The 19,132-nt window shown below is 54.8% G+C and overlaps 1 protein-coding gene across 1 annotated transcript in view; it reads right to left on the reverse strand.

Moving 5' to 3' along the window:
- Positions 1-18,690, reverse strand: part of KDM2A (lysine demethylase 2A) — a 46,923-nt gene extending 28,233 nt beyond the window's left edge. Inside the window, exons 1-3 of the mRNA XM_068400131.1 lie at positions 18,636-18,690; positions 18,202-18,229; positions 16,636-16,740 (exon numbers count right to left, since the gene is read on the reverse strand). Coding sequence (XP_068256232.1) covers positions 16,636-16,740; positions 18,202-18,229; positions 18,636-18,655 — 153 coding nt within the window. The 5' untranslated portion in view covers positions 18,656-18,690. The remainder of the gene's footprint in view (positions 1-16,635; positions 16,741-18,201; positions 18,230-18,635) is intronic.
- Between the last annotated feature and the right edge of the window lie 442 nt (positions 18,691-19,132).

The following is a 19,132-nucleotide window of genomic DNA, read 5'->3' on the forward strand; positions in this document are numbered from 1 at the left end:
AGAGATGTAGAGGTGTTACTGGGAGAAGAGTACCTGGCTGTGTTATACTGGAGGGCGAGCCCACCTTATAAAGCACTTTCCTTTAAAAAAATCGCCCTGGCACCCTGCACTTCCACTGAAATCCAACAGCTAACCAGGGCTGGGCCAGGCTCCCAGCTCCTGGGAGGAGTGGAGCCTTCCCCCACCTTCAACCCTCTCCCCACCACAAAGCCTCACGTCTCACCTCCACGCTGGTGGTCTGAAACAGTCCAAATCAGCTGCTCCGGAGGGATGGAGCTGGATGGCCCTGGCACGGCCCACCACAAGATGCCCATGGCGAGAAAGGATGGAGCAGGCACGTTGCTGTTAGCTGAGGACTTTTTCTGGGTGCCTTGGGCTCTCAGCATGGGCAGGTGGAGCCTGGAGCCGTGCTGGCCCCACCTTTGCAGGGCAGGAAGCTGCACAACCAGCTCCCAGAGGTCTCAGCTGCTGTTAACCCCTGGGAGACCTTGCTGAACTCCCACAGGCAGCACATAAATAGCAGGGAGGTGCTCACCTCTGGGTGCCAGAGCACCTGCTCTTCTCCCTTCTCCCCATCGCCAACCAGCCCAGCTCGGTGCCTGCTTTAGAAGCCGGGGAAGGAGAGCCCTGACAACACATGTACCTTCCCCTTTGTATTTCTACACTTTCAGAGAAAGAAGCGGAGGTCACAGTGCTTCTTAGTGCTTGTTTGGACCCTTGGCTGTGCAGACCCTGTCCAGCTGAAACACGTCTCAAACCCTGCCCTGTGATGCTGTCAGACATCAGCTGCCTGCTGCGGTTCCTGCCAGGACACCTTTGACTGCTGCTGTAAGGACAGCAGCTACGGGAGACATATGGGCTGCCCAGGGAGGTGGTGGAGTCACCATCTCTGAAGGAGTTTAACAAAAGGCTGGACATGGCACTTAGTGCCCTGGTCTAGTTGACAGGGTGGTGTCAGGGCAATGGTTGGACTCGATGAGCCCAGAGGGCTCTTCCAACCTCATTGATTCTGTGATTCTGTGACTATTTTGCAGGTATCTTATTCCTTACTAAACCACACCAGGGAAGTACAAGGCACACCTAGTCCAGGCAAGCATGCTAATAACCCTCCTGCATGACTAACTTTTCACTCATCTCCATTCCCAGACCAGCCTAGGACTACTGGCCCCAGCAGGCAGTTCTCTGTCCTCGATTAGAGGATGTGCATAATGAAGCAGCGGATGCTGGGCCCTGTGGTCCATGGGTCTCACCTGCTTTTGGATCAGGTGGGGGGTGGCACACTGCAGGACCAGGCTATGGTCTGGTTTTTGACCTGCTCCCAGGTCAAAAACTTTACATTTGGCTCCCAGGCTGGAAGTATCAATGATATTTCAGGGTTCCTCGTTAAGCTACGCAACAGGGGTTACTGCATTGGGCTAAAACTCACGCGTGTCCCACTTGACCACAAACCTCTCACCTCGGGAGACCTGGGCTGGAACGCAGCTCCAGGCACAGGCGTGATTAAAGGGTCATTAGATACTGGAAGGGGCTGCACCACGACCACTGCAGCCACACGACTGCGTCCTAACGCAGCGCCAGCTCGGTCTGACGGCTCCCTTTAAGATTTCCTTCTGGAGCAGACACAATTATTGCCTTGCCAGACTGCATGCCACACCAGGCATTGTCCTTCTGGAAGTGGCACCAAGCCAGCACGGGCTCTGGATTGCATTGGCCAGCTAATTTAACAGAAATGTGACCACACATGGCCAGGCCTGATCCAGATCCCACTGGTGCCATAGCTGGATGCTGCACTCCTGCTGGGGGTACAGCCCCAGCACGCAACCAGTCCCACTGGGACCGAACGGCCCAGGCTGAGCTAGGGGTAAGCTGCCCGAGATGCTTCGCAGAGGAGCTCCTGCTCCCTCCCCGTGCCCCATCGCTGCTGCTGCCCGCGTGGTGCTAGCTCTGGCACTCGGTCACTCCAGTTTGGCATCTGGGCCACAAGACAGCTTTGAGTTGGTTAATCCTGAGGACAAATGACAGCTCTGAGGACAGATCCCACTCCCACCCTACGTGAACGTGCAGCAAACGATCTGGTCACTCACTAACAAACTTGGAGGCTTTACGACCAAAGAAACACGATGTGTTTCAGAGGATGCCACTCCACCAGCCCAACCTGCCGTGGACTCGCATTACATAAAACAGCAGCAATACAATTTTCACCTTATCCAGCTACATCACAGAATCAATGAGGTTGGAAGAGCCCTCTGGGATCATGGAGTCCAACCATTGCCCTGACACCACCGTGGCTCTGCACTGTGGGATCAGGGAACCGTTCCCACCCTTTTCCCTGATCTCGTTCACAGCAAAGGAAAGGCAGCCACACCACAAAGGTGCCAACACGAGGAAATGGGCAGAAGCACCTTAAACTCTAATCCCTTTGCAACTGGGAAACGAGGATGCAGAACACACAAGGAAAGGGTTGTCTCCTCCAGCCAAGCAAATTCCAAAGTCTAATGCTCTTGTCATCAGCCACAAAACCCGCTCCACGCTCCCAGCCAGATCAGCTTCGCTTGCTCCTGTGGGCAGGGAAGAGTCCGGCCTCCTAATTTGCACAGTATGTAGGAGAATAGGAGCCCAGTCATGGCTGAGGACCCAAACGCGCTGCCACAATACAAATCGCTCCCATCAGTTATACAACGCCTCGCGTGTACTCGGCCGGGGCCACAGCGCTTTCATGTCATTGTTGTCTTGGGAGGGTGGGGAAAAACAACATTTCAGGGTGTGCAGAGCGGACAGGAGGGAGGAAAGGCTGCTGCACTTCCAAGCGTGCGTTTTGGGAGAGACAGCATCTGTGGGGACTTTGGGCAGATCTCTGTGGCAGGGTTTTCCCCTCCTGGAGTCTGCAGCTTCCTCACACAGTGTTACACAAACCACGGTTCCCCAGCTCCCCAAATCAGGTCTCCACTGATCGATGCGGTCAGTGTACGAGTTTAGAGCTTGTGTAGGGACACTTCAAGAGCCCTTTCCTCTCCGATGTGCTTTGATCCTCACTTGCCATGCAGGGAATTGCGCCCTGTTAAATAACTGGCTACAGGCGATACCTGCAAAGGGCAAGAGACACGTGAAGCCATCACATGCTAATGCCAACCTCACCTTTCCACTGCACAAATCCTTCCTACAGCACAAAGTTTGATCTATTCCTGGGAGGAGATGGCTACTTTTGTCCCACAGCCCGTGCCAGGGCTGGGTCTTGGCCAAGTACCCCTGCCCAGCTGATAGCTACAGCCCTCTGAACTCTTTCTTGCTGCTTGTTGGTGCAACCCCATCCAGGCAGGCCTTACCAGAGCACACCAGCAAGTCACAGAATCACAGAATCAATGAGGTTGGAAGAGACCTCTGGGATCATCGAGTCCAACCATTGCCCTGACACCACCATGGCAACTAGACCAGGGCACTAAGTGCCATGGCCAGGCTTTTCTTAAATCCCTCCAGAGATGGTGACTCCACCACCTCCCTGGGCAGCCCCTTCCAATGCCTAATGACCCTTGCTGAGAAGAAATGCTTCCTAATGTCCAACCTGAACCTCCCCTGGCCAAGCTTGAGGCTGTGTCCTCTTGTCCTATCGCTGGTTGCCTGGGAGAAGAGGCCGACTCCCACTGCGCTACAACCTCCCTTCAGGTAGTTGTAGACTGCACTAAGGTCACCTCTGAGCCTCCTCTTCTCCAGGCTAAACACCCCCAGCTCCCTCAGCCGTTCCTCGGAGGTCAGACCCTCCAGACCCTTCCCCACCTTGGTCGCCCTCCTCTGCACTCGCTCCAACACCCCAACATCTTTCTTGAAGTGCAGGGCCCTGGGCTCTTAGACTAAGACCACTTGTTCCCAGGGGCAGCTCAGCTACCAGGAGTTTATCCAGTGTCAACTGTCGGTTCAGCCAGGGATGCGCGACTTCCAAAAAGGAGATCAGCAGACACTCCCAAAACTGCCATCCATGAGAATGTCCCAGATGAAGTCCAGCCCCAGGAAAGCAAGGGATAAGAGCTGGACACATTACATATATATCTCTGTTGGACAACCTCAGCGCTCAGTATAAGCAGAAATATTTAAATATTGCTTTTTTTTTCCCAGCTCCGTGAGCTGCGTTAGGATCCAGGCATTTTTCATCGTGGTGAGATTTTTACTAAGGAAAAAGCAGTCCAAAGCCTTTCTCTCTGTGTCAGCCGGGGTCAAGATAAAGGGAGTTTATTCATCCTCCAACACCAGACAGCCAGCAATTCTCATCTCAGATAGCTGTCCTTCACCATCTCTTTCTGGCCCTCTTGGGTACCATTCACTTAATGTAGGAAATAGGCAGCATGAATATTAATCCTGCAGACAGCTCCAGTGCTGTCCCGTCTATTCCGATCCTTCCACTGCAGTCTCCTTCTCCCAGAGATGCCAGGGGAAGCGCCTCACGCAGTTCCACAGCGGTAACTCTTCAAAACCCTTCCTTGGCCACCTCTCTCCATGAGCAAGCGCTGCCTCGATGGAGCACAGCTACCTCTAACAGCAAAGGAGCTGACAGTCGGCTGAAGAGAACCAGAAGACTACTCTCCTGTGGGGTTTTTTTGAGAGAAGAACTAGTACAAGGTCACATTTGAAAGAAGAACAAGCCGTCCTTTCGCTGAAAGAGCCTCACATATTTACAGAGTGAAACCAACCACCACCACGGTATTTTAGTCACGTCCTGTCCTGTCTGCTGCCATTCCCTCCCTGATCTCCCATCACCTCCATCTCCCGGTCCCCAGGAAGCCTCCTCCTGCTGTGCCACAGCTCCTTCCACTTCAGGAGATCACAGCACCCCTCACTTTTCCTCTCCCTGGGCTTCCTCCCTTTTGTCTGCTGCATTTCCAGAGCAGCCTGCCTGGTTTGAAGCCTCCCACAACCCTCCCTTATTCCTTTAGAGGAAAGATGTTGACGTGAAGAATGCAGTCAAGTTCCACTCCCATTTCTGAACTCCCTCCTTCCAAACTCCCCTCGCTGCAGGGACTATAACTTCTGCCTGGCTCCCAGCACATGCATAGAGCAGTGTGACTTACCAGTGGGTCTCACGTTCAGCCACCCATCCCTTTGTAGGTTTACTTTGCTGAAATGTGTCCAAATTGGTGATAAACCAACAAGCTCAACTGTCCTCAGTTTATGAATCTAACTTCTCACATACATTTACAGAAATCAACTATGGCTCTTGTCTCGATAAGTCCTGACCTTCAACATCCAAACCTGTTGACGGGTGTTTTAATCTTGAGCGAGTACCTGTGGCGAACAGCAGCGTCCAGAATTCAGTCTCCAAGACACCACGCTGAGATCCACCAGTAATTAACAGCCACCCCCCAAAAGGTCACGCAAGAGCCGTTGTATCAGTGGGAAAGGGTCCCGTTTCTCTGGGAAGGCACAAGGCAAAGGCAGCCCCTGGCAGGAGGACGGACAAGCATGGAAGCAGCAAGGCAGGCTCTGCAGAGCCATTTGCTTTGCCAAATAACCGCCAGTGCCCCAGAGATGATCAACAAAGTGGTCCTGGCCCCCCCACTCCCCTAGCTAGAATGGGGCCCTGCAGTAGGATCTGAAGAGAAGGCCACAACCCCCGAAGTAAGTCATCCAGGACAACCTGTCAGTGGCCATATCCATCTCAGTGCAAGCCTGGAGGCCAGCCCGACACTAGGACAAGCTAGCAGGTGGCTAATTTTAGCAGCTCTGCTTGCCCTAGCCACCAACGATGATGATCTGGACAAGACTGCCACACTAAACTAACTCCTTCATTGCCTGGTTTCACAAGAGGAACCCAAGAACTAACCCAGCAGGCTCAACCCAGGTTAAATGCCCCTCATCATCTCCTGTCTCTCTCAAGACCCAGAGAGCAGAACTGGTGTAACCCAGGTTGCACATACCTGGACAAAGACAGACTCAAGAGCACCAGACTGAGGAGTGAAGAAGAATGTGCACAGAACTGGAACCCTTCCAGGCTTCACAGTGCCAGGAGGGATTCCTATCACGAGCAGGGCTGGCAGCATTTCAGAACGAGCAGGGAGAATGCTTCGGTTTGCACTTTTGGGTTACGAAATTGGATGTACACAAGGAGTAACTGGGGAATTGGAGCAAGGCTGAAAGAGGCAGGTGGGGAGACAGCACCAACAGGTCAAGGAAAACTCCAGGAGCTGCCCCGAAACCACACGCTGAGCAGCCACAGCAGCAAAACCACAAGACAGAGGAACGTGCTAGATCAGATCACAGATGGGCAAGTCTGGCAACGGGCCCAGTAAGGAAGCACTGCTCCTAGGAAAGGACATGGCTTCTCACTCCAGTCACCTGCAGCGTATTTCACACGCAGCCATGTCCCAACTAGCTTTTACGGCACTACTAACCCTCAAACTGTCCGTACCCACCACCAGCTGTAGCACCCTGGTACCTGGATTCTATGAGAGCTTGAGGAAGCTCATGAAGGACCATCAGATCCTTCACCGTGTCACCTTTCAGGACTGAACACCAACCCTCTGAGCCACACAGACTATGTTAAAAGCCACTCTTTGACATTCAGCCTTGTTATTTCTCAAGCAGACTGAGCAAAACCCTTTAATTACCTCCCACCCCTTCCAAACCAGAAGAAATCCAAGGAGAAAACCTGCTGTGTAGAGCCCTTTCCCTGCCAGGGAGTCCCCAGCACACGTGCTATGCAGTCAGGTCGATGAGCATTACCAGCTCTGCTGCTCCTCTTGCTTTGTCTAGGAAGGCAACAGAGCATCCCCAAAATGGGGCAAAGTAGACCAAGCTTCTCCAAAAAGGCAGACTTGAAAATCACATGCACTTAACCCATTTCCCCACTTGGGAAAGAGCGGAGCATCTACCTCCAGGCTGCAGAGCCCCCACAGATGACCGGGTAGAGACCCAGCACAAGGGACAGACGGAGCCACGGCCATTCAGAGACAGAGGTGCAGCTGATCTAGCATTAGGAGGTCAGCACTACACGACTTCAGTCCTTGCTGGGACAGGCAGAGCACCTCTCTGTCCACACCATGGTGGGAGTTCAGACGACTAGCTTGGATTTTTCAGGGGGGGGAAGAGCTCACCCTCCAAATTTCCCACCGTCCCAACCCAGCTCTGCAGAAACCTGTTGCCAGTTCTGTCCCATCACACAAACTGAGCAAGGCTGGACCACAAGAGTACTTGGAGAGCAAAAGCACAGAAAGCTTTAGGGTTTGTCCTGCAATTCCCGCTACGCTGACACTGTCCTTTAAAGAGAATAGCAACGTGCTACGGGGCTTAGGATGCTTATGAAGAAGGAAAACAACCCCAGGCCATTGGGAAGAACATGGACAGTGTGTAAAACCATCTACTAGGAAGGAGATTTCCTCCGTACTCCGCACTGTTACACCATCACTGCACACACTCCCTGCCCCTTTGCTCCACAAGAAGCCCCGTACTTGCTCCTTCCTCACTCCAAATGGGGCAAAGGGGCTCACGAGTTCAGCGACACATGGAAATATTTACGCACAGCGAATCAGAGATGCTGAGGCAGTCTAACCCTAAAGGAGCATATGTTGCCAGCCCTCCTCTTCCACCTCCAGCTGCCTCAGCTCGATCCCAAAATTACAGCTCCTGGGAGCCAGGGGTACAAGGGAGAGCAAGGCGGAAGCAGGGCACTTTTGGATTGAACAGCACAGGCCAACCTTTTTTTTTTTCCCTTTAAATCCAGGCTTTTCTGCTCTTACACCTTCTGATTGCTCCTCCAGCATTCACTTAGCCATCTCTCCAAGTTCTGCAGCACTGTCTTTCTTCTCTCTCACCCTTCAGACTTTCCTGCTGCCTCATGAAAAGTTCAGGCAAGGTAAGAGGCACCACCAAAAAGGACCATCCCCTCTGCATATCTCACTTGTAGCGAGGATGCGCCTCACTGGTTGGGGTCTGCTTCTCCAGATAACAGCTCTATCAAGCACCGTCCTGATCCTTCCCCCAGTGCCTTTTATCAAGTGACCTCTTCTCCAGAACTCTGCCAGGACTGGCTAAGACATGCCAGCATGAGTCTGCAGTCAGTTCCCAACCCCGAGGACCAGCGCTAACAAAAACCACAAACGACGATCACACCCCGGAGCCTCTTCCTTGACATAAAAGGGTGCGGGGGGTGTGTGGGGGTGACTTTATTAAGTCAGTGTGCAGTGTGACAGCTAAAACATGTTAAGATCCAGGAAAAGACAAAAAGCAGCAAGTGTTTAATGACATGTAGGGAGGGAAGCTTACCGCTCTGCTCACCACCTCGCCATCAACATGACCTGTTCTAGTTGACAGCAGTAAAACCAGCCAGTCCCCCAGCCCAACAGCTCGCTCACACGCACGAGCACGGCACACGCAGTGCTGCGGACCACAGCCCAACTCTTCTGGCAGCAAGGATGGCACCCAGATTTGCACCCGACCTGGGTGGGAGCGCTACAGAGAGCGCACAAGCAGAAACTCACCTCTCTCTTCATCCCACCCTGCAACCCCAGGCAGATCCCAGCCCATAACCTCCTCCGGTTCAAGTTCCCGGGACTTCCACAGGGATTCACAGTCCCTGGACAGCCACCTCACGCTGTTTACCACTGATACTGTTTCTACAGCGACACAGATGCACAAACATTGGCCCACAGAAAGAGGACAGAGAGAAACCCTGTCAAATGGACCCATCTCCTTTCCCCCATCAAGATTCACAGGCTACACTTTGTTACCAGGTTTATCTGAACCATCTCAAATGCCAGCAAGCAACGCCTGTGGACAGCTATCCACCTTCCTCACCTGGTTCCTAGGAGCTGGGAAGAGGTAAACATGGAGGATCAGCAAACAACAAACTTCGAGTTCATCACATCCCTTCTGGTCTCTCCAGATTAAGCTCCAGGCTGTATATAAGCAAAGCTCTTCCAGCATCAGCTACCTACAGCAGCTCACGCTCATTCTCGTTACGCCATCCTGGAGCCTGTGATTTCCCCATCAGATGAGCAAGGACAAGTGAAAATTAGCCAGTGTGGTCCAGCATGGAAGCTGCCTCTAGCTGGGTGGGGGACATGGCACAGAGCATTTCCTAACTGCCCGAGACGCAACATGGATGTGGCAGAGCATTTGCTCTTTGGGCTGCTACTTGGCAGCACTGACAGGACCTGAGAGGTAGTGAGTTAAGAGAGAGAGCAGTAGGAACACGCTCTCGCTACTCCTTGACCCTCAAAAATCAAAGTCATGAGTGTCCCTGCAAAGGGAGATCTGCAGGTACCTGAAGGTGGGCAGCACAGGGAGTGCAGACCACTGTGGGAAGGGAAGAACACCACCAAAGTTCCCTACAGCCCTCAGGAGGCTGACACCCTGCCCTAAGCCCCCCAGAAAAGGAATCGAACCTGGACCAGCACAAGCACTTGCACAGCAAAGAGTTCGGTCTGCAGCTCAACTAGCTTGAGACCATCCAAGACGGAAGATAGCTGTGATGTTGGTTTCAGATTTTATTGACAGGCTTTTTGATGATGCATTTGTACAAGTGCAGTCACAGATAGCTTCTTAGCTTCAGCTGAAATGGTCACATCCCATTTTCCCAACAGGGACCTATGCCCATCCACTGCTCCCTCCCAGCAGGAGGGCTCTGCACAGGTTTGTTCTGTCTGACCTCCACCCCACGAACACCAAACTTAACCGAGATCCCAGGTTCTCCAAGTCGATTGGAGACAACATCTCCACTTCTGAGATACATTCTCCCCACCCTTCTTGCCTCCCAGTGCTTTTGACAGCTTAGTATCTTTGATATCTAATTATAGGCCCTGTAATCCTACTGCAGGGTTTGCTCTTCCACTTGGCTCTTTTGCTTTTCCCAAGGCAACTAAGCAAGATCATTCTCTGCTCTCATCCCCTTCTCCACCAGGACATCCAGGAAGGCAGATCTGCTCGTCTACAACTCCTGTTCTCTGAGCACACAGGTACGTGCTTCAGTGGAGCAGCCACCCCCAACCAGCTCCTGCCGCAGGATCACGCTGCATGACAACGCGCAGCGATTCAGGGTGGGATGCCACGTTCCTCCTCACCTTCTACCTCTTCAAAGCAAATAAAAGCAGGTCAGGCATTGTGTAAGAAAGTCTGTGAACTAATAAGTCAACTCTGGCAGCAAATCGAGCTTTCCAGAGCTCAGGCTACCCACTCAGAGCTCACCCATCGCTTCCTCCTCTGGAATCAGCAACACTCTTCCATCATCAGCAGCACCAGCCATCTCACTCTGAAGACAAGTAATTGCTTTCCCTCATACATTTTCAGAGGACAGTGTTAGTGCATCACCTTGTTTCTCCACCACTTCCCCTGCATGTGCCATTTCACAGAATCCCAGAATCAACCAGGTTGGAAGAGCCCTCTGGGATCATCGAGTCCAACCATTGCCCTGACACCACCATGGCAACTAGACCAGGGCACTAAGTGCCATGGCCAGGCTTTTCTTAAACCCCTCCAGAGATGGTGACTCCACCACCTCCCTGGGCAGCCCCTTCCAATGGCTAATGACCCTTTCTGAAAAGAAATTCTTCCTAATGTCCAACCTGAACCTCCCCTGGCCAAGCTTGAGGCTGTGTCCTCTTGTCCTATCGCTAGTTGCCCGGCAGAAGAGGCCGACTCTCACTTCACTACAACTTCCCTTCAGGTAGTTGTAGACTACCCCCAAACCCAGCCAGTGACCTGTAGACCCCTGTCTGAGTGGCTCCTGACATAATTAGCCAACAATAAAAAGGCACTGGGGGCAGGAGGACTGCTCTGCTAACCTGTTAGCATCACCTCCAGCTGGGATTACTAAAGCCTTCCAAGGATAGCCTTCACTTGCTGCTGGCTTCCACCAAAGAGCTGCCCAGCTCAAATCTGAACAGTCCCTTAATTATTTAGAGCTCAATTATTACACCTGGGTCATTTGGAATGACTCATTTGTAGTGTCTTCAGTTTGAGGCAGAGGCATGTGGGAGAGATTAATTACCCTCCTTGCACAGGTCCTGTCTAGACTAGGCAATTGAGGCGTGTCCAGCTGATGAGCGACATTTGGCCAGACAGGGTTTCACGTAGGGCTCTCTAGCAGACAAACTCCTTTCAGGCAACAGGAGGGAGTATCACTTGGCAGGGCAAGGGATTGCCAGTGTCACATTTCATGGTGGAGCCATGTACAACCACCCAGGTTCTCACCCCAGCACGTTTAGCTCATCCCACGCTTCAGTGCCTGCAGGAACTACGCTGGTAGGCTCACCCCAGCACACACGTACCAGTCCCAGGTCAATGGGATTTTTCTCATGGCTGGTACTTGGTCAAGCACACCAAGATCTGAGGATGACACATCCTGCTCCCCACTGACCTCCCTCTCTCAGCTTTGAGAGCGTTTATCCCCTTGGTGGTGCGAGGATAAGGGATGGAACTTTGTCACAGGGCTGTCACATCGACGCCAACACGCACGGGCCTTCCTGGCCCCATGTTTGACATCACCCCATCCTGCAGAAAGGGTTTGGTACCATCAATACGAACAACTTGGAAGCCACAAGATTAGAGCCTCTGTGACTGGGCACCCGTCAGAGCCAGCCTTGCCAACGCCCAGGCACGGGCAGTGCACGCCTGAGCGTGCTGGTGCCACTGCACACCACAGGACACACGGCTGCGAGAGGAACCTTCCCCTCCGCGCTCCCCAAGCTTCATCCCTCAGCTGGTGACTCCACATACTGCAAAGCTCACGTGAACTCTCGCCCAGGGGATAGTGTGGACACCAACGTGTAAGGACAGGTTTGCTAACTGCTCTTTACAGGAGAGGCCTCAGTTTTTGGCTGGTAAGGACAGGCAGAGGCTCCTCTCCAATTTCACGTAAGGATCTGACCAGAGGGCAGGGCAGGGCAGTGCTAAGGCAGGACACGGACTGCCCCGAGCGATGGGAGAGACAGCATTTCACTCTCTGCCTCCCCCCTCAAGCACCCAGAGCACTTATCAGCGGGTGGATCTCCTCCTCCACAGGCCCACTGCCCTTCATGGGTGTCGCAACAATCTCCAACAACGAAAACAAGGGTGCCACTGCAGCCACCCAGGGATGGTCACTGGTGGCCACCCAGGCACTGCAGTACCTTCAGCAGGAGCTGTGCCCGAGCCCCAGAAAGCACCCGCCACCCCAAGGGAGGGTGCAGCTCCACCGCAGGCTCTCTCCAGCAGCAGAGCCAGTTTAAGAGGTTCCTACCCCACCCTGTCTCCCCATCTCAGATCTGCCACCTCTCCAGTCTCGCCAGGTTTGCTGGTGGGGCAACTAGCTCACTAGCCCAGCACAGACAACAGTTTGGATTAGATGCACCCCCCCGCCAACTTGCATCTAGGGAATGATCCATGGTGCCCTGAAGCAGCATTCAGCTCAGGGGCATCAGCTCCCGAGGCACTAACAGAGGGAGGGAGAGAACCTCTTAAACCAGCTCTGCCACACTGGCAGTCCTAACCTGGAACCACACCCTGAGATACAGACTGCTGACTTGACAGCAGCAGAGAGACCACAACAGGTAGGATTTGTCACGAGGGTAATGGCACCCTCCTGCTGTGCTACTCCAAGCCATTCTGAAGTGATCCCACACTGCTGTCCTTCGCTCCTCACCCTGAGTGCAGTCACTGAAAGCGTACGGCATCGCTTTGGTGGTGGGCTAATCCCAATTCGTAATTCACAAAGTCTTGCTAGTCCTAGCTCACAGTAAAGCCTGGCAGAATTAGCCCTGGAGCAGACAGAATAGATTTCCTCACACTTCCAGCACCCAGGAACACTCAGTAACTCCCCTGCAGAAGGACAGGCAGACCCCAGCCCTGCATCCTGCTGACAAACCCTTCGGCAGCTCCACAGACTCACCCAGATCTGGATGGGTGAAGCAGCTTTGTGTGCAGCAAAGACTGGAGTAAGAGGGAAACTCTTCCTCAGCAGGGCACCACGCACGCACTCGGTGCTGCGGCGGCGAGGCAGGCACGCCTCACCTCGAGCATGCCAAGCACATCTTTAGAAGAGTGTTGGGTCAAACAGCTCCTCTGGCAGCAGTTTCCAGAGACGTACTGGCCAGTTTGGTGAACAGCTCCCACAGAATCAATGAGGTTGGAAGAGCCCTCTGGGATCATCGAGTCCAACCACTGCCCTGACGCCACCCTGTCAACTAGACCAGGGCACTAAGTGCCATGGCCAGGCTTTTCTCAAACCCCTCCAGAGATGGTGACTCCACCACCTCCCTGGGCAGCCCCTTCCAATGGCTAATGACCCTTGCTGAGAAGAAATGCTTCCTAATGTCCAACCTGACCCTCCCCTGGCCAAGCTTGAGGCTGTGTCCTCTTGTCCTATTGCTAGTTGCCTGGGAGAAGAGGCCGACTCCCGAGCACCACCAGGAGATTCCTTCCCTGCTGATGACCTGACACAGATCTAACCTCACCAAAAAACAAGTTACATACATGGAACAGTTTGTCCCCAGTCTCAGATCACCTCATGGAGATCCTGGTGAGGGCTGAGGCAGCACAAGGCTGACAATATACTCTGTCAGGAAACTGTCCAGACAGAGTACCTGAGCACCACAGCACCAGACCGACTGAACTTCTTTTTCTCCAGAGCTATTAGTCCATAGCCAGGCTGCTCCTGCCTTTAAAAAGTCCAGGCTCCAGCTCCAGGTGCCAGTGTGCCCTTGGCCTCCTCGTGGGGAGCTGAACAGCTTGGTGTGACGTAGGCTGGGTGTGACCACCCAGTGACAGTCAGCAGAAGACTTCCAAGTCTCAGAGAGGGACCATTGCATTGTTAGTGCCAGCGTTGGACTGTCACTCAGGGCACAGGATACAATAGAGCATTTCAGCTGCTCGATTAAGGGCCTGCAAGACATGCATCTACAGCTTATAAAGCACCTCAAACCAGTCCTCAAAGTACTGCACCATTACAGAGCCAAGGAGCAGCAACATATACACAGCCTTAGTAGAAAACTACTCCCGAGCTCCTGACAAGTCCCATCTTTTGCTACTCACAGTGCAGGGAAGCCCAGACAAATCTCTGGGTGAGGAATACAGACATCCCTTAACTCCCCACTCACCCAGCATTGCCCACAGGCTGCCTTCCCCTACCTGGGTCAGCCCCCCAGAGCTCACCAGGACACAGCTTCTTCCACAGTTTAATTGTTTCAGATGGGTGCAGGATGTCCTCCCAGTGATACCCCTGCGTCCAGACCTGCTCACCCAGGCCTTTATAATCCTGGGAGCTGCAGATGTAGAGCCTGAACTAGGAAGCAAGCGGTTAGAGCAGTGACCCACCTAATGTCAATGTCATTAAGCTACACAGGGATGTGTGAACTGGCAGGGAGTTCTTGTAGGACTACGGCTGAAGCAGAGGTATCTCCTCAATCGACGCAGAGCTGAGTTTCTCCTCAAAACCCTGAGCTTTCACCAATACTGACAAATCCATTCAGAAAACATACACAGATCAGATTTTTGTTGAACTGGAGGAATGTAACAGTGCTGCTCACTAAATAAAATAACACAAAACTATTCCTCTACACCCTGATGGAAGCTGGCCTGGTTTGAAGGCCAGGGTGACACACCAAAAGACGCTGTTGGTGTAATTACTCTGGCACACCAGATTGCAAGCTTCTCTTGACATCTCAGGCCACTGGTATCATCAAACCATGCTTCTTGCCCATGCAATTAATTCAGCCCCTTCACCACTATAAACTATCCCGGCCAAGGCTGTTTGGCTGGTGGGACTACTATGACACTTGGATTTTTTCTTTTACATTAAATATGTTTGTTCTTTTGCTATCACACCCAGATTGATCCCCAGTCACACACAAGAAACAACTTACAGCAGCAGAAATATACTGTACTACCAACTACCTGTTCCCCTACCTAGAAGTTTTAATGTAGGCACGTTAAAACCAACTCCCAAGACCAAGGGATACGGAGGAGCAGGATATTCAAATAAGTCATATTCAGCACTTTTGTCTTCCTGGATAATTCACCAGTGATACGTTGTTCTGCAGAAACACTAGCTAAGAGGACAGCTCCCCACATTTCAAAGCACACATCTTGGGGAAAAAAAGAATCCTTTTAAGGTCCTTCAACAAGGGAGCTTCACTAACATAGCAATCGAGCGCAACAAGCTGGAAGTTCCCAGGAAAAGAGAAGCAGGAGACCTAAGCTCAGCCTCACCTACCACACAGGGGTCATGCCTCCTCCGGGCTGCAGGCCAGCACAGACAACACACACGAGGCCACAGCAGCCTAGGTGAGCCTCATCCCCTGCTTGCTGCCCATGTGCCTTCCCAAGCCCCTTAAGCACGTAGCTCATCAGCGTGCAGCCATTTATCCAGCTTAGCACATTCTGCTGGAGTCCAGGCCACCTACACCAGGACAGTAACTCTTCCTGATGATTTTTCTTTAGGAGATTGTAAGCATTTTTAAACTGGTAAGTTCCTGGCTGCTAGTCCCCTTCATCTGCCTCATCTTTGTCCAGCCATTTTGGGTTACTTCAGCTGGTCAAAGTGTAGCTAAGAATGTAGTTTAATCAAAACCTGAAGCTGGCATTGCCTCCAAGAGAAGCTATCCTGCCACCTTGACTGTTGACTATAGAAATGGTCACTCCCCAGTCAAACCAGCACCTTGAGCTGCACAGTTGTGGGACCAAGTGCGTCAGGACGAGGGAGAAGGTCAATAAGCAACAGCAACAAAAGAGCAACAAGAACTGCTCACTCTCGAGGGCAAAGCTTACCGCCGAGTACCACGCTGCCTCGCACCAAATGATTTCAGAGTATTAAAGGATAAGGATTTACCTTTACAGATGGCACCTTGAAGGTGAGGGTACACGTATGGCTGTGACTCAGAGGAACCCCGTCGCAGCCTCAGCTATCAGAGCTGACATTTACCCTTCCCAGGGGGTTTACAACTGCCTCAAAACAACGTGATACTGACCCGCTGGACACACAGCAGCTTCCCTCCTTCCCCAGGATCTCCGGGAATATCGTGTCAGACTCCTGGAGCAGCTGCTCCCAAACTGCTCACAGTTACAGCCCAACTCCCAGACCAGTGGCTTTGTGCAGTCCCCTGAACAGCACCGCTGTTCAGAGCGGTGACAAGCCAGAGCTCCTGACAGGGCCTAACTAGGACCTGGCTTTTGGAACAGCTCCCTCTGACAGAAAACACCCGGAGAAGACACGTGCACATGTGCACAAGCACAAGTAAATCTGAGCTTGAAGCTGGTTTTGTCGATTTTGCAGCACACTCAAATCAAGTCCAGGCCAACACAATGGTAACACGCAGTATTTCAGCTTCTCTGCTTGTTTCAAACACATGGAGAAAACCTGCTGTGCCAGAAACTACACCAACACTCACTTCGTATTTCTATCCAGCAGCTTCGCAAAGTATCTTATCCAGACTCCAACCTTCCCCTCTCCCAGAGTTCCGCAGCCAAGGGCCCTTCGTTGGGGCAAACTCTGACACAAACAGGACCCAGGAAGCCACCTAACCCTCCGCCAGCTGAGTGCTGCCACTTCTGAGCAGGCTGCCACCATCCACCACCAACACTTTCTTGGGTTCTTTAAATCTGTTGCCAGTAAAAGCCTTTTCTTTCCGCAGTTGCAAGAGAACCAAGAATAGAATGTGACCGTTAAGGGCCAATACTGACCAGTCTTTGGCTGTAACGGATCCTTTCTTCCTCGGGCTCCATCTCCGACTCTTCTGAAGAGAGCGAGAAGGACACGCCAGGACTGCTGTCTTCCTCCTCTTCCTCCTTTGAAGTCAGAGGGAAATAGTGAAGCAGCGCACACAGACACGAGACGCCTACATCCCTCATTTCTTTACTCATTTTGAGGCCCATTCCACACCACTACGCAGGGCTAAGCGAACACTGGATGAGCCCAGCTCAACTTTTAACACTCCCAGTCTAACTTTAGGCATGACCTAGGGTAAATGACTTCACCAGCTGTTCTGTAACATGACATGAGCTGCAGGTCTCTGAGCAGGAAAAGGCCTCTGCTCCGCACTGCTACCAGGACAAGTGGCAGCTCAGTTGGCCCACCGAGCAGGCAAGCTGCTGTCAAACGCTCCACAGCAGTCAGGGAGCAGCCTGGTTGCCCCAGAGTACCAGATTATGCGTTAGAGAACCAACCCCTCGGACCAACACGATTGCTGTCCTCTGGATATCCTGCACCGTGGCACTGGGGAAAAGCTACACAGGTCCCGAACATCTCCCAAGAGCAGGAAAAGCGTATGGGATCTCTCCTACACACAGCATGGCTGCAGGTAGGGGACTAACTCCTGTCTTGAGAACACCTACATGCTCAGATCTCAAAACCTGCCACCTTGTGACACCACACAGTAACACGGGAAAACCTCCCGAGGTGTCAGATGGCACCTAAACTTTTTTTTTTTTTTTCAAAGGAACTGAATGAAACCAAAGCCTAGATAGATTGCTGCTCTTAATCCCCACACCAGACCTTCGGGGAAGGGACCTGCTGCCCCATGTAGTGTTACAGAACCACTATAATAGTGTGGAGAGAACTTGTTTCACCCTGCTCTGCCCCGACCCTCCGAGCACGGTTTGACAGCAGAGAGGTTCACGTCCTGTTAGCATCTCCCCCATCCCCGCCGCCCGCACCGCTCAGGACGGGGCTTCCCAGCTCCAAGGCACTCAGCAGCTTCCCTACACTTGCTAAACTCTTGTTTATAAACACCCGGACAACCGGAGTGCAACGCACCGGCCAAGCCAGCCCGCTCGCAACACCCGCTGCCACAGCCCGAGGCGAACCCCCAGCCCCATCCCACCCCCGTCCCGGGCCGGCCCCACCGCCGCGGCCTCGCTCCCCCCCGCCCCGCTCCCCGCCGGGGCAGGAGGGAGGCAGCCCCGTCCGGTAGAACAAAGCGGCGGCGGGGGGAAGCCCTGGGCCGGCCGCTCAGGACGTCAGTCCCCAGGGAGCTGTCAGCCAGCACCCTCCGGCCCCGGGAGCCGCCCGCCCCGCCGCCCCCTGCCCACCAACTTCCCGGCCCGACCTCCCGGGGACCGCAAGGAAGGGGAGACCCGCCCGCACCCTCCCGGCTGGGGCAGCGGCCCCGCCGCCCGCGGTACGACCCGGTGCGGGGGGGGCGGCGATCGGTGCCCGCCGCCCGGCCCCTCTCCGGGGACTCGCGGAAACTTAGGGGTCGGCGGGCCGGCGCCGGAGCCCCCCCCCCTCGCCCCCAGCGAGTGGCTCACCAGGTCTCTCCTGCGCCTTTGTCCTCTTCTAGCGCCGAGACGGGGAGAAACAGAAGAGACGGAGGAGGAACCCCCGGGTCAGGCAGCGATCGCGTCCCGGGCCCGGGCCCGGCCCGCCGGCCGCGCCGCCCCGCGCCCCTCCGGCCCCGCCGCACCGCCCCCCCGCGCCCCGCCGCTACCGGCGCGACCGCCGCGGCGAGCGGGCGTTGACAGCCCCACCGGCCGCCCCGGGCCGCTGCCCGCTCCCGCGGGCCCCGCTCCCCGGCCCGGCGCCGCTCCCCCCGCCGCCGCCGCCGCCGCCGCGCCCCGCCGCACCTCCCCGCCGCGGGGTGCCGTGCCACCGCCGGCCTCGCCGCCCGCGCCCCGCCGCCGCCCGCCCCCCGCCGCGCCGTGCCCCGCCGCCCCCCCGGCCGGGACCCCGTTCCCCTCCTCACACAGGAGCCGCCGCCGCCATTTTGAACCCGTCAGAGTCTCACATACACACTGACTCGGCCGCCGCACTGCGCCTGCGCCGCCCTCAACCTCCCCTGACCCCCCCGCCGCCTCCCCCGCCGCCCGTTACGCGCATGCGCCGCACACCCCTCCCCTCCTCTCCCCGGCCCGGCCCGGCCCGGCCCGCCTCGGCGCCGGGGCGGGAGCGAGTGCGCACGCGCGGCCTGGAGACTGGCCCCTCCCCGGCTTGGCCCCGCCCCGCCTGGCCCCGCCCCTCCCGCGCGTGGTCCCGGGGGGGGCGGCGGCGGGGGGAGCCCCGGGGCCGGTGCGGGCAGGGCCGGGGGGAGCACCGACAACCGCCCCCCCCCGCGCACCTGCGGCCGCCCGGGCTTCACCCCCGCCCGCACGCGTGTGCACGGTCGCGCGTGGGGGATCTGTGGGCGGAGAGCCGGGGGCACGCGGGAGTGCGCGTATGTACGGGTGCATGGATGTGCGTGCG

The sequence above is a fragment of the Nyctibius grandis genome, chromosome 4 (assembly GCF_013368605.1).
Source record: "Nyctibius grandis isolate bNycGra1 chromosome 4, bNycGra1.pri, whole genome shotgun sequence".
NCBI classification, from domain to species: Eukaryota; Metazoa; Chordata; class Aves; order Nyctibiiformes; family Nyctibiidae; genus Nyctibius; species Nyctibius grandis.